The 13110-nt window shown below is 32.5% G+C and overlaps 1 protein-coding gene and 1 long non-coding RNA gene across 3 annotated transcripts; one reads left to right on the top strand and one right to left on the bottom strand.

The window, feature by feature from the left end:
• Window positions 1-5023: 5023 nt before the first annotated feature.
• Window positions 5024-7141, top strand: LOC142635671 (F-box protein At5g49610-like). Its single transcript, XM_075809793.1, has 2 exons — window positions 5024-5969; window positions 6960-7141. Exons 1-2 carry the CDS (start codon window positions 5024-5026, stop codon window positions 7139-7141), a joined length of 1128 nt encoding a protein of 375 aa, XP_075665908.1.
• A 2136-nt stretch (window positions 7142-9277) lies between these two features.
• LOC142634171 (uncharacterized) lies at window positions 9278-11324 on the bottom strand. 2 transcript variants are annotated; one of them, XR_012844064.1, is made up of 3 exons: window positions 11096-11324; window positions 9770-9817; window positions 9278-9647 (listed from the first exon to the last, which is right to left on the bottom strand). It is a non-coding gene; the product is annotated as an uncharacterized LOC142634171 (long non-coding RNA). The 2 variants fall into 2 exon arrangements; XR_012844065.1 differs by lacking the exon at window positions 9770-9817 and having other exon boundaries at window positions 11096-11281.
• Window positions 11325-13110: the final 1786 nt, after the last annotated feature.

Raw genomic sequence — 13110 nt, 5'->3', positions numbered from 1 at the left:
TTTAGCATTTACCATCTCAAAACCCAATTTTATAACATATAACACACCACTTTACAATACAGCTTATATCAAAACTTCTATTTTTTTTTACCAATTCATTTAAATATTGTTTCTTTATTATTTTTCATTTATTTTTTATTTTTTCTCTCTCCTCTGTCTCTCTCTTTCTCACAGCACCGCCGGCGCCACACTACCAACTATCACCACAAAACCCACCACATCCGCATCCGCATCCCACCACATCCACTTACCACCACCAACCACAACAGGAAAAACAAAAAACAAAAAAAAACAAACCTCCACCGGTGAGGGTGAATTGGAACCCACAACCTGTAAATCACCACATCCACATCCACAACCACCATATCCACTCACCACCACCAACCACAGCAGCAAAAAAAAAAAAAAAAAACCCTCCACCAGTGAGGGCGAATCGGAACCCACAACCTGCAAATCGGAACATAAGAGGGAGATAATCATAGATCTAAACCGATGAGGGCGATGGGAGGGCGAATCAAAGGCAGCAGCGACTTGGCAATGTTGCGGCCAAAGAGTAGAGATTGAGTGACTGAGAGTAGAGAGATCGGCGACATTGCAGACGAAGAGTAGAGAGATCGAGTGACTGAGAGCCGAAAGATCGGCGACGTGTATAGACCGGCGACAAGCAAAGATCGGCGACGTGCAGAAACCGGCGATGAGTAGAACAGAGAGAGAAGAGAGAACATGAACCACGGAGAAAGAACAGAGAACAGAGAAAAGAGAACAGAGATGAAAGAAGAGAGATAGAGAGAGAGGAAAGATAATGAGAAATCAAAAGGGAATAAAAAACTATTTTTTGTTTTACAATACAGCTACAGTGCCTTCTCAAAAATGAGATTGCACTATAGCAAGGTTGTAAATTTTATAAGATATAACAAGTTTGATAGAGATAGTTTTTTGGGGTTTAGAGGCTAAAAAATACGATTTATAGCATATGAGAGACTTGATAAGAATGCTCCAATTAAATACCCCCACTGCCTAACCCCACACCCCAACTTTTTCTCTTCTTCTTCTTTATGCCATCTACCTCATCAGTCATTCATCCCCCACTTTTTCTGAGCCAAAACTTATTTCTCTCTTAACTTTTGGATCTTCTTTTTCTCTTGTTTTTTTTTTTTGACAGGGGCGGAGCTATGTTGAAAGGCGGGGGCATGACCTTCAAAAATTGTAAATTTTTTTAAATATATATAATTATTTAATATTTTTAAAATTGGTCTAAAAAATAATATTTTCAATTGAAAGATTTTTTTTTTACTTATTTTAGTATAAAATTTGATAATTAGAATTGAAAATAAAACTTTTTAAGAATTTCATTATGAAAATTATAAAAATGAAATTTATTGTATAAAAGATTGCCATCAAACATAACTTTGATTGAAAATACTAAACTCTTTTTTTTATTAGATGTGTGTATATATATAACTTATCAAATAAAAAAGTGTGTGTATATATATGTGTGTGTGTGTGTGTGTATATACATGTGTGTGTGTGTGTGTGTGTGTGTGTGCGTGTGTGTGTGTGTAGGGTAATAACTTAGCTCTCTCCAAACAAAAATTTCTGATTCCGCCCTTATGATTCGTTTGGTTGGGAGGATAAAAAAGTGAGAGGATAAAAAATAAAAGGAGAATGGAAAAGTAGGAGAATAGAAAAGTTTTTAGTTTTCCTCATTTGTGTTTGGTTGAGAGGATGGAAAAGTAGAAGGATGATTTTTTTTTTTTTGGTTTGGTTGAAAATAAGGTTTGTATAAATTTACCATCATATCCTTCTTAAATAAAACAAAAAGTAATATATTATACTTTTTTTAAAAAAATTGTATAGATGAAAGTGGACATTTCAAAAAATAGCATAAGAAATCATCCAAAAGTGTTTTATTAAAAAAATTAAAAAAATTAAGAAAATATATAAATATATATGGAAAAGAAAAAGAACCCACCACCTCACAAAACCAAGGAAAGAAAAAAAAACAAAAACAAAAACAAAAAGCTAGCATTATGAAGGAAAAGTCAAAAGAGAAAAAAAAAAAAAAAAAAGGTGAAAACCACATTTTCATGCGATTTTCATTTTGGTTTCTAACTTTTATTTTCACCATTTTTAGTCCTCATTTTGAAAAACGCATTCCGTTTTAGTTCTTACCGTTACTCATTTAACGGTATTATCTTACATGGCAAACGGTCCAACAGTAAATGCTAACGTGTCAATTAAAATAATATTAAAAAAATTATTTACATTTTTAAAAATGCCACATTAGCCATTTAATTTTTTTTTAAAAGCCACATCAGATAAAAATAATATAAAAATTTCTAACCTTATTATTTAAAAAAAAAATTTAGTTAAATTATTATTTTTTTTTTTTTTTTGGAAGAACAAGAAGAACACAGAACTCTGAGTTCTTCATGTTCTTCCCCAACTAAGCTTGCCCAAAAAATTAAAAATTAAAAATTTACTTTTTTTTTTCTTGTATTTTCTTAGCAACCAAATAAAAAGACATGCCTATAAAAATTTACAAAACACAAACATTCAATAAGATCTTCTTATGCTTTGAAACCAAACACAAAAAACACAAAACTCAAACGCATTACGTTTTAGTCCTTACCATTTGTCACGTAGGATAATTCTGTTAAATAAGTAACGGTAAGGACTAAAACAGAATGCATATTTTAAAATGAGAACTAAACATGGTGAAAATAAAAGATAGAGACCAAAATGGGAATCGTGTGAAAATGTAAGAACGAAAATGTGGTTTTCGCAAAAAATAAAATAAAATAAAGTCAAAAATGTTAAAAGAGGTGAGGGCAATTTTGGCCAAATATTTTTTTCCATTTTTCTCTTCAATTTGGAGAGATTGTAGTTTGAAGAGTGGGGAAAGAAAAGTTGTGGACCCCACCACTTTTCTCTCCCCCTTCCCATTTCAACCAAACACCATTTCCACTCATTTTCTCTCCTATTTTCCACTTCTTCTTTTTTTTCATCCTTCCTAAATCCACCCAACCAAACAGATCATAAAGCGGAGCTAGAAATTTTTGTTTGGGGAGCTAAGTTATCCCCTACACACACACACATATATATACACACACACTTTTTTATTATATATACACACATTTTTTATTTGATAAATTATATATATACACACATCCAACAACAACAAAAAAAGTTTAGTATTTTCAATCAAAGTTATGTTTGATAACGATCTTTCATTAAATAAATTTCATTTTTATCATTTTCATAACGAAATTCTTAAAAAGTTTTATTTTCAGTCTTAATTATCAAAATTTTATACTAAAATAAGTAAAAACAAAAAAAACTTTCAATTGAAAATATTATTTTTTAGACCAATTTTAAAAATATTAAAAAAATTATATATATATATATATATATAAATTTCAGAATTTTGATAATTCTGCCGGGGAAGCTTTGTACTATGATTCGTTGATATTCAGTTAATGAAAGCCAGATCACTTTCAAAAAAAAAAAAAAATTCAAAATTTTGAGGGTCATGCCTCCGCCTTTCAACATAGCTCCGCCCCTGTCAAAAAAAAAAAAAAAAAATCCAAAAGTTGAGAGAGAAATAAGCTTTGGCTCAGAAAAAGTGGGGGATGAACGACTGCTGAGTTAGATGGCGGAAAGAACAAGAAGATAAAAAGTGGGAGTGGCTATTTAATGGGGACTTTTTTTATTTATTAAAAAAGAAAAGCTAGGTGTCGTTGTTCTGTGCTGTGTATGTGTGTTTTTTACTTTTTAATTTTTTGGACTTTTGGTCACCTCCGGGCTTTAGTTCTTTTTCTTTTCATGAACTTTCAATTTTTACATAAAGAAAATAAAATACTTTACATGCGACTTTTCTCTCCCCTTCCCCCTCTTAATCAAACACTCTCTCTCTCTCTCTTAGACTGTTTGATTGGCTCTCTCTCTCTCTGAACTAAGCTTCGCGCGGTTTCTCAAAGAGATATTTGACTTTTTTATTTTTCTTTTTGTGAGAGCATTCTCAGATGAGCAAGTTAGCTAGCAGTAGAGCAATAAAAAACGACGAGAATAAAATAATCGGACTAACCTTCGTCAAACTTTGAAAATATTAGGACTTGTCAATTGACTTACAAAACTCTTGTTTTATTAAAAAATATTTATTAATTTTTCTTCAAAAGAAAAAATACAAATAATTAAAAAATTAATGCTAATAATGCATTGTTGTCAACCTCAAGTATTGAAATTCCAATTTTTTAAAATCTTTAAATGAAGAACTTCGGCTCCCGTAAATTTGAATCCTGATTCCGTCCCTGTAAATCAGGATAATTACTTAAGTCTTGGTTCACCAATCTCTTTAAGATCTGCACCACCAAAATAAATTTTGACAATGGGGGGAAGGTGGAGGAGACCATGTATAGAACCCAATCTCCTCCACATTTGGAGCATGCGATGTCTGTGGGTTGGCCTTGACAAAATCCAAACTCTACTAATTTTTCATTAAAAAAAAAAAAAAAAAAAAAAAATCTACTAATTGTTTAGCACCGACCTACAAAGTTTAATTTAATTATTATTTCATATTTCCAAGTCCTATTTCTATTAGACTTAAGTTCAATTTAATTATTATTTCATAGTCTTATATCTATTACAGTTCAACTATGTTAGGATAATTTACTTTCAACTAAAACTCTTCTATTGTTCATGAGCACCGACCATACACTCCTATAAATAAGCACCAAACCCTACTCGGTTATTGGTGTCAACTTTCTATTCCGTAAAATCTCAAATAGGAGCAGCTAAGCCATACTGAAACCTGTTCTTCGCTTTCTTGTTCTTGTTAATACCAAACGGCTGAACTTTCTCACAGAAGTGTAACCTGCTTAACCTTATTCATTGGTGTTCGCTGCTGCTTCTTCTTCTGCCTAAGTAACTTTTCATACGTATTTGTCACAACCTAAAGATGTCACAGCCTTCTTTTTTCTCAGTTTCCTTCTTGGTTTTTTCTTGGTTTAGGAAACTATGCTCCATGGTTATACGCAAGACAAAGAAAAAGGAGGAAGAGTCTCCTACTCTTCCTAAGGATATGATCTTTGAGATTCTGAGCCAGATGACATTAGGAGATATTGGGCGGTGCAGACTTGTTTCAAAGGATTGGAACTTGATAACGTATGACTCAAGTTTCATACAGGCACATTGTGAAAGAACCAAAACTATTGATGGTTTTTTCATTCGAAGTTTAGAATGGAGTAAACCCGTCAACAAGTTTGTATCCATCAATGAATCAGATCCTAAATCTAAACTCTCGCTTGACTTCATACCTGGACCGGTCTCCATTATAGCTGCCACTAAACAAGGTCTTCTTCTGTGCGTGGATGATTATAGTTGTAGAAATCATAAATATTATGTTTGCAAGCCCAGTACTAAACAGTGGACGAAGATACCAAATCCTAGAACTCGGTATTTCACCGAAAGATGTGCAATGGTTGTGCTCAAGTCAAATCCTTTGCACTATAAGATCATTAGATTTTCAACACACCCCTTGCGTAAATTTGTGACCTATAAGTCTGTGAGGTATTCTTTTCTTTTTTGTGAGATTTTTGATTCAAAAGAGTGGGCATGGAAAAAGTTGAAAGATTTAGTATTGTTGCCCAAAGATGAGTGGTTGGGATTTGACCCAGTTGTATCTGTTTCTGGCTCTCTTTATTGGCTAACTAACAACAATATGGTGTTCGTTTTTCATGTCGATTCCAACAAAGAGACAACATTAGATCTACCTTTTCCATTATGCAAGAAAGACTATTTCGATCCCATGAAACTTGTTGAGTACCAAGGGTGTGTAGGGATGCTTTGCAAGAAAGGATGTGATATACAAGTATGGATGATGGAAAATCATGGAGTATGGAGTAAGAAACAAACTGTGAGTATTGAACCTGCAAAACTTAATACTTGTTGTTATCCAGTTGCTTTCCAAAGTTCTGATATTATGTTGATGAGAGACGATACCAACATTATACATTACGACTTTAGAAGCGGAAATTCAAAAATGAGCAATGTGTGGACCAGGCCGATCGAAATTTTCCCCTTTCATTCAGATTTTGAACTTGTTGATTTGAAGAATAGGTGTTATAAGAAAAAATATGTAAAGGTTTTAGTTAGATTAAGTCGACGGTTTAGTAGATATTTATTTAAGTTTTTTCGATGAAGAAAATTTTCCTACATGTAAAGAATAGAGATTTTTTTTTTTTTTTTTTGGTGAAATTTTATTAGTATTATTGTTTTATATTTGACACTAGCAGGATGTATTAGTCAAATTAATTCAACAGATTAGTAGAGATCTATTTGAGTTTTTTGGATGAAGAAAATCTTCCAACATTTAAAGTTGCAATAGAGATTTTTTTTTTTTTGGTGAAGTTTTTTTTAGTATTATTGTTTTAAATTTAGACACTGGCAATATGTATTACAAAACATTTTTTTTCCTATTTTTGTTTTGTTTTGTTTTGGTTTTGTTTTATTTTGTTCTTTAGCCACTTAAACACATGATAAATTGTGATTGTTGGAAGATAAAAGTAAAACACAAAATATGTAACAGATGATTTCTATTCCTATTTCCTTAATTAGTTTTTTTTTTAATAAGTTCTGAGTTGATAGTCTTCTATAATTGGTTGCAAGTCTTTGACATGATCCCAAAGTAAACGTATGGCTATATGACTGACCTTTTGCGCTTACTAGGTTGCCTAATATGGGAACCAAGATTGATGGCTCTTGGCGGTTTGAGAAACAAAAAGGGCAACAAAAAAAAACTACTCGTTGCTCAAAAAAATGGAAATTTTTTGAAGTTGTCGACATATGTCACAACATTAAACAAAATGTATTCTTATTTTATTCTAATGCATATCAAACTTGACAACAAGAATTACCACAAGCTTGATTTTATCCCATAAAAGTTTCTCAATCAAGTGCAGATTTTTGGGATTTTGTGGAAATTTCCAGTTCCTTCAAACCTTTCTTGGAGGATTTTGCAAATCAACAGCTTCATTCTGACACTCCACCAACAATTACACCATCAGCTCCCCATCTAGCTACCATAATTTACACTTTAGAAATACATGCCAACATGGATGGAACAACCTGCACAAGCATTTAATGGTATATGTTTTAAAACTATCCTATTTTACGTGCTCAGGATTTGTTATGCCAAAGCCAACTCCTACAAGCTTTATAATTGCATGTCATAAAAATTGAAGCATCAGCTTATGAATAGAATTAGAAATCACTCATATCATCAACCTAAAGTCTTTTGTTAAATGACCACTTCTCATGCGAATTGTAGATAATTATCCATCACCACTCCTAAAAAGGGCAGTTTAAACATGTTTCATATCATGCTAGGTGTAGGGACACAATTTTCAGACCAAACCCAAAATGTAAGGGATCTTGACCCAGTAAACCTAGTACAATAAATTTGTAGAGAGTAGGTCAAAGAGCTAGGCTTTAGTGCTTAGATAACAGTTAATATGGTTTTGGATGATAAGCCAACAAAAATTGAACCCGGTTTGTGCGAGAAAGTTGGTTCTCGGCACAGTCCGAGGAGCTCTGTTCTAGCATATATTGGATGACAATGGTTACAGGAGTTGTTGAGATTGCTATAGTGCTTTCTCTTCTCCTTTTTTCATCCCCTCTTCTCTGGGATCTCTACCCTTATTTATGTTACATCTCTCCCTTCATCCTTACCCTACACGTGGACCACATGTGGACAGTTGATGGTTGTCTCATCAGCTCCTTCTAAAAGTCTTTTGGGGTGGCTGTAAGGCTGCCATAATACTGTTCAGAGGTCACTTCCTTATTAATGCGGTGGTAGCAGTTTTCCCTTAGATATTTTTGAGTCCTTATCCCTCTTGTATGTTCATGATGCTCGTTGCTATCATCAGGAAGGTCATCCTTGATCATTAGGACCTATACCAGATTTGCGTTTGGCTTTATCCGAGGAGATAGTACTCCTCGGACTCGGACCACCCATGCTTCTCGGCCAAAATCATATGCTCTCGGCCAAAACCACATGCTCTCGGCCAAATCCCAAAATCCATGACCCCACACTAGGCAAGGGTATACTCTACATTTCAAGGATCTACAGATGACAGAGTTATACTTCAACGATACTAAGATAATGAACCCATAGGTATTTAAAATTAAATTATTGAAATGGCATACTATCTACACACCCAGCACCACAACTAGATTTCTGATACATTTACTTCCTAAACATAAATACCATTTGGGGGCGTATCACTGAGCTTACCTAGTATTCAGAAGAATTAACAATTAACTCTTCAGCATAAACGAGGTTGCAAGATGATTTTATTTCTCTTTTTCTGAAAGAATTTTCACCACTGTTATAAAAACAGTTGCTTGCAAAGAGCTAAGATGGGTACAGAGTCCTTTCATGAAAGATCAAGAAATTAAGTTCTTGGGTTGGATACTTTTCTATTTTGAAAAATAATTGTTAGTACTTACAAATTTCATTGTACTCACAAAATAAAAAGATAAACTACAAGTCCTCATTAGAACATGAATTCTCTAATGAGGTAAATCCACTTTCTTAAATCACATAGATGAATTACACTAGTACTGTTAAGTACTCAAGAGCCATAAAATAAGTTGTTAAAAATTTTAAAAACATTTAGCATGGATGAAATTTTAGTTTTTTTGTATCTTGAAGTTTGATGGAGACCAAAATCAAGAAAATGAGTGTCTGATACATTAGACCTGTATCAGTAATAAGTCTTTTTAGGTATCTGGTTCACTATAAGTCAGCAGACTATTCTTGTATGTGCAAAATTAGGGAAGTATACCAAGCTAGTTAAAGCAACATCACACCAAGAATAGAGGTGTGAACTTCCATTTTTTTAAGAACCACGAATTCATTGTCAACAAATTGACAATCTCCTGAGCCATATGCAGATATTTCTGAGAGAAATTTCTAGAACTGTTACTTGAATCTACTTTCTCATATGACAGGAGTAGAAAGACCTTCAGTGTCATACAGGGTACATTAGAAAGATAATTCCAACAGAACAGAAGATATCAAAACATGCATGGAATTTTGTAACAACAACAACAACAACACACACACACACACACACACACTTAATGATAATACAAATGGACCAATAAGAAAATACTATAAACATATAACTAATGTAGAATCCTTATGTTTTGGCTGGCACAATCAAAATGATTGATGATAACAACAGCAACCATTATTCTTGTTGACTTGTTGCTATTATTGTAAAAATATTTACTACACTACATTATATCAAGAATGCCATTTATCAATTTTTTTTGTGCAACAAGCATAACGCTACTATAGCAGGAAGAGTTTTTTCAAATCCACTTCAGCAAATGAGTTTTCACTAATAACAAAGGTGTTATGGCGTAAGTCAAATTACTATGCTTCATGAGCATCTGAAAAAGACTTGATAGTTGATGTTTTTCCTAACACAAAAAATATGAAAAGGCACAAGAAAGTAATAGAGTGTATCCTTGTATCTTGATCTGATGATGACAAAAAATGGCATGGTATGCTGGTCATACCTCCTTCAGCATAGAAATAAGTGCATTGTGATTGGTCCATCTTGCCAAAGAACATGTAGCTGCAGCATGAACAAAAGATAGATCATTAAGAGAAGTCCACACATTAAATTTAACAAACATAAAAGACAACTATAATACATGGATAGCCAGACCATCAACCAAAGGTCAGAATGTGGCATACCCAGCTTAATTGTGTCTGATTCATAGGAGTCAAGAACCTTCAATGCTTCTGTTGTGGTTGAAGGGTTAGGATCATCAGCCATGATTTATGGATTCACAAATAAACTTGCTCTTTAAAGAGACTATCTGATGGAGATTCTTGCATATTTAGCAACTACTTATAACTGATCCCAAATGATATGTAAATGAAATTATTAGTGTTCATGATTCAATGAAATGAATACATCTGATTTCACAATTTGAGAAGATGCCAAAATCTGCAGTACAGGATCTTAGCAATTACAAGAGATATTAGAAACCTATGCTTTAGATGATGGCAAGGGAATTGAACAAAGATTTTTCTCTTCTTTTTTTTTCTTTTTTTTTTTTTCTTTTTTTTCTCTTTTGGTGCAGTTCAATTTTGGGGTGTAAACCTCGAGAAGTTGGCAAAGCATTGGCCAAGTTCACATCAATACTAAAAAATGAAATACAGTTGATTTGCAACCTCTTCCTCTCTATTTTTTTCATTGATTATTTACTAAATAATCTTGTATGCATGACCTCACCCTCCATTTCATTTTATGAGGGGAGGAGGTACCATTTGAGTTAGAGGTCACTGCCAATGGCAAGAGCACAACTTAAGACCTAAAACGACAAATTATCACCAAAAACTGCCGGGAGGACCAAACAAGATCCCAGTTTGTGGAATATGGTTAATAATTGAACTTAGAGTTGGTAACTAATCCAGACATATGCATGTGCACTGTGTTCTATGCCTAGTCTTAGACAATTACAAACTTATAGTACAATTGAAGACTCTACAATAATACCCAGATATTCATAAGAGAAACATGGAAATTTTGCTAAAGACCTTTACATTAAGTGGGTAACATCACCCTAAAAATCTGATTATTCAGTATCCAAAACACACAGTAATTCAACAGGCTGTTCTATGACCCATCTTCTCTTACCACATTCAAACACACACCATGAACTAAAATCCACAGGGTCCTCAACTATTTGAACAAATTAAACCCCTCACAACACAACCTTTTATCTCCAAAGACTTGAACTCATTCAAAAGGAACAATTGCATATAAAATAGAAAACCTGCCAAGAGATACCCCACAAAACAAATCACCCCAAGTTCCCAAATTTAAAATTAATAGCTCATGCTCCATTACCAAAACTATCAAGATCATAATGGCATATATAATAAGATAACTGGGAAACCATAACGAAAAGGTGCACAGCAACAAATATACCAGTAGTCCAACATCAAAACACCCAAAACAGAGAGTGAAAGGTATGGATTTGAAATCAAAATGAAAGATGCTTGCTTGCTTACTTTGGCTTGGTTTTAACAGGGACATTTGCTTTGGTCAGTTGGTGCCTCTACTGCTTCAAATTCCTTAGTTAATCTCAACTGTTACTCGTTCTTGAACTCCACTCAAAGTGTCTTCAACTGTTACTCTGTTCTTAATTACCACCACCAAGGCACCACCCATTGATACTGCCTCAGCCTTGGCTAATTTAATTATTCACTTTTTGAGCCAATGATCGCCCTTTACATTCCCAAATGGGCTTTGCAATTATAGGATGCCTTTTATTTTATTTATTTATTTATATGTTTTTTTCTATATCTAGGCAAAAATTTATAATAAGCATTAACTGGTAAGGTCCGGAGATTTCATTTAATCCACTTAAATTCAAGTCTCGTGCCCAATAAGAATTTGTTGGTGGGCTTTCACACCAGTTGGCTCATGGGCTATAACCTTAATGTCCTGTTCGAGGGCTAGCATAATCTAGCTAACTCCTATTTTCTTTAACCCAAAAAAAAAAAAAAAATCTATAATAAGTAACTTATATGTTTATCTTTTACCAAAAAAAAAAAAAAACTTATATGTTTACATTGTACTTTTAATATAAATTTAGGTTATAGAGACACAAAAAGTACTATAAATTATACATATTGCAAAAAGTGGTAAATATTGTATATTTTTTATATGTTTACCATTTGTATAATATTTGTCACTTTTTATATGTTTACAATGTTTTTAGTCTTTTAGGTTGTGTAGTACAACAACGTAAAAGAATAATTTCTTTTCTAATAATTTCACAACGTTCTAAGTTAGTAAATCACTTCACATATGGACCATTAAAAAAAAATTAATTGCAAATTTTAGTTAGCCCATATATTAGGTGGTGGGCCAAGTTGAAAATGTGGTGAAATTCTTATGTACTTTTATTGTGTTCATAATTTTATTGTTACAAATGGAAACTAATCAATTTGGTTGAATTATTTTTAAATATCAGGGGTAAAGGAAAATGCATACATGTGATAATTATGCATATCGTTTACTCTCTATTATTAAATTAAGTTTTGAAATTTTACAAATGATGATGTGATTGTCTTGTTTTTTGCACTATATTCTCTTTTCCTTCTCAAAATAATAATAATAATAATAATAAAGTAATATGGATAGGTGACCCAAAATTAGACAATAATTATAAACTAATTTAAATTCAATTTAAAATGTGAGTTTATGTTGATATATATAATTAAGAAAAGTTCTAAGTTCTAACTTTTGATTTTGTCAACCTCATAGCAAAAGGCAAAAGTTTTCATCGTTCTAAAAAGCACGCTCAACAATAAAATGGTCAAATCCTCACATGAAAAAGCTTTTTGAAATCTTAAAAATTTTAATTTAAAAAAATTTCAGTAAGGGAGTGCTCTTTTTTTCTTTTTTTCTTTTTTGTCACATATTATGTAACCATAAGTTTAGGTATACCTGAACGGCTGAAGCCACATGATAAATTGATTTACAGATCCTTACTAAAAAATTGATTTACAGATACGTCTTTTTCTAGAGAAAGTGATTTATAAATAATTTATTAGTCATTATGAAAATGAAATGCTTAAAAATTTGCTAAAAAAAATTCTACTACACCAATAAAATATGGACATCTAATCATTTTTTAACTTTAAAGACTATTTTAAAATCTATCTATCAATGATAATAAGGAATTTCAATCTAGTGCTATTTTCCCCCATGTTTTTAACATATGAAAGCAATATGTTAGATGGTGTGGAATAATAAATGTGGGTAGAGACTAGAGAGAATATGATATTTTGTATATATATGGCTTGGGAAAATTGTGTTCATGCTTCTACCTGCACTTCAACTTTGTAGTTTCCCTCTTACCAAAAAAAAAAACTTTGTAGTTTTCCACACCGATTCAGAATACTAAAATAATAATGCGTGGAATAGATGGTCCAAACTCCATATTTTGGGCAAAAATCAAGGTTGAAGAAGGGACATAGACGTGGTATTAATTAGTAGTGCTTCATAAGTTGTAATC

Source organism: Castanea sativa, chromosome 5 (assembly GCF_040712315.1).
Source record: "Castanea sativa cultivar Marrone di Chiusa Pesio chromosome 5, ASM4071231v1".
NCBI classification, from domain to species: Eukaryota; Viridiplantae; Streptophyta; class Magnoliopsida; order Fagales; family Fagaceae; genus Castanea; species Castanea sativa.
Note: the sequence above shows the minus strand (reverse complement) of the source record. Positions and strands in the feature narration are given on the sequence as shown.

What these genes read in the sequence shown, in the direction of transcription:
- LOC142635671 (XM_075809793.1), top strand. Translation starts at nt 5,024, where the DNA reads ATGGTTATACGCAAGACAAAGAAAAAGGAGGAAGAGTCTCCTACTCTT. An exon ending in TTATCCAGTTGCTTTCCAAA is followed by an intron (nt 5,970 to 6,959) that starts GTTCTGATATTA and finishes AATCAAGTGCAG; the next exon opens with ATTTTTGGGATTTTGTGGAA.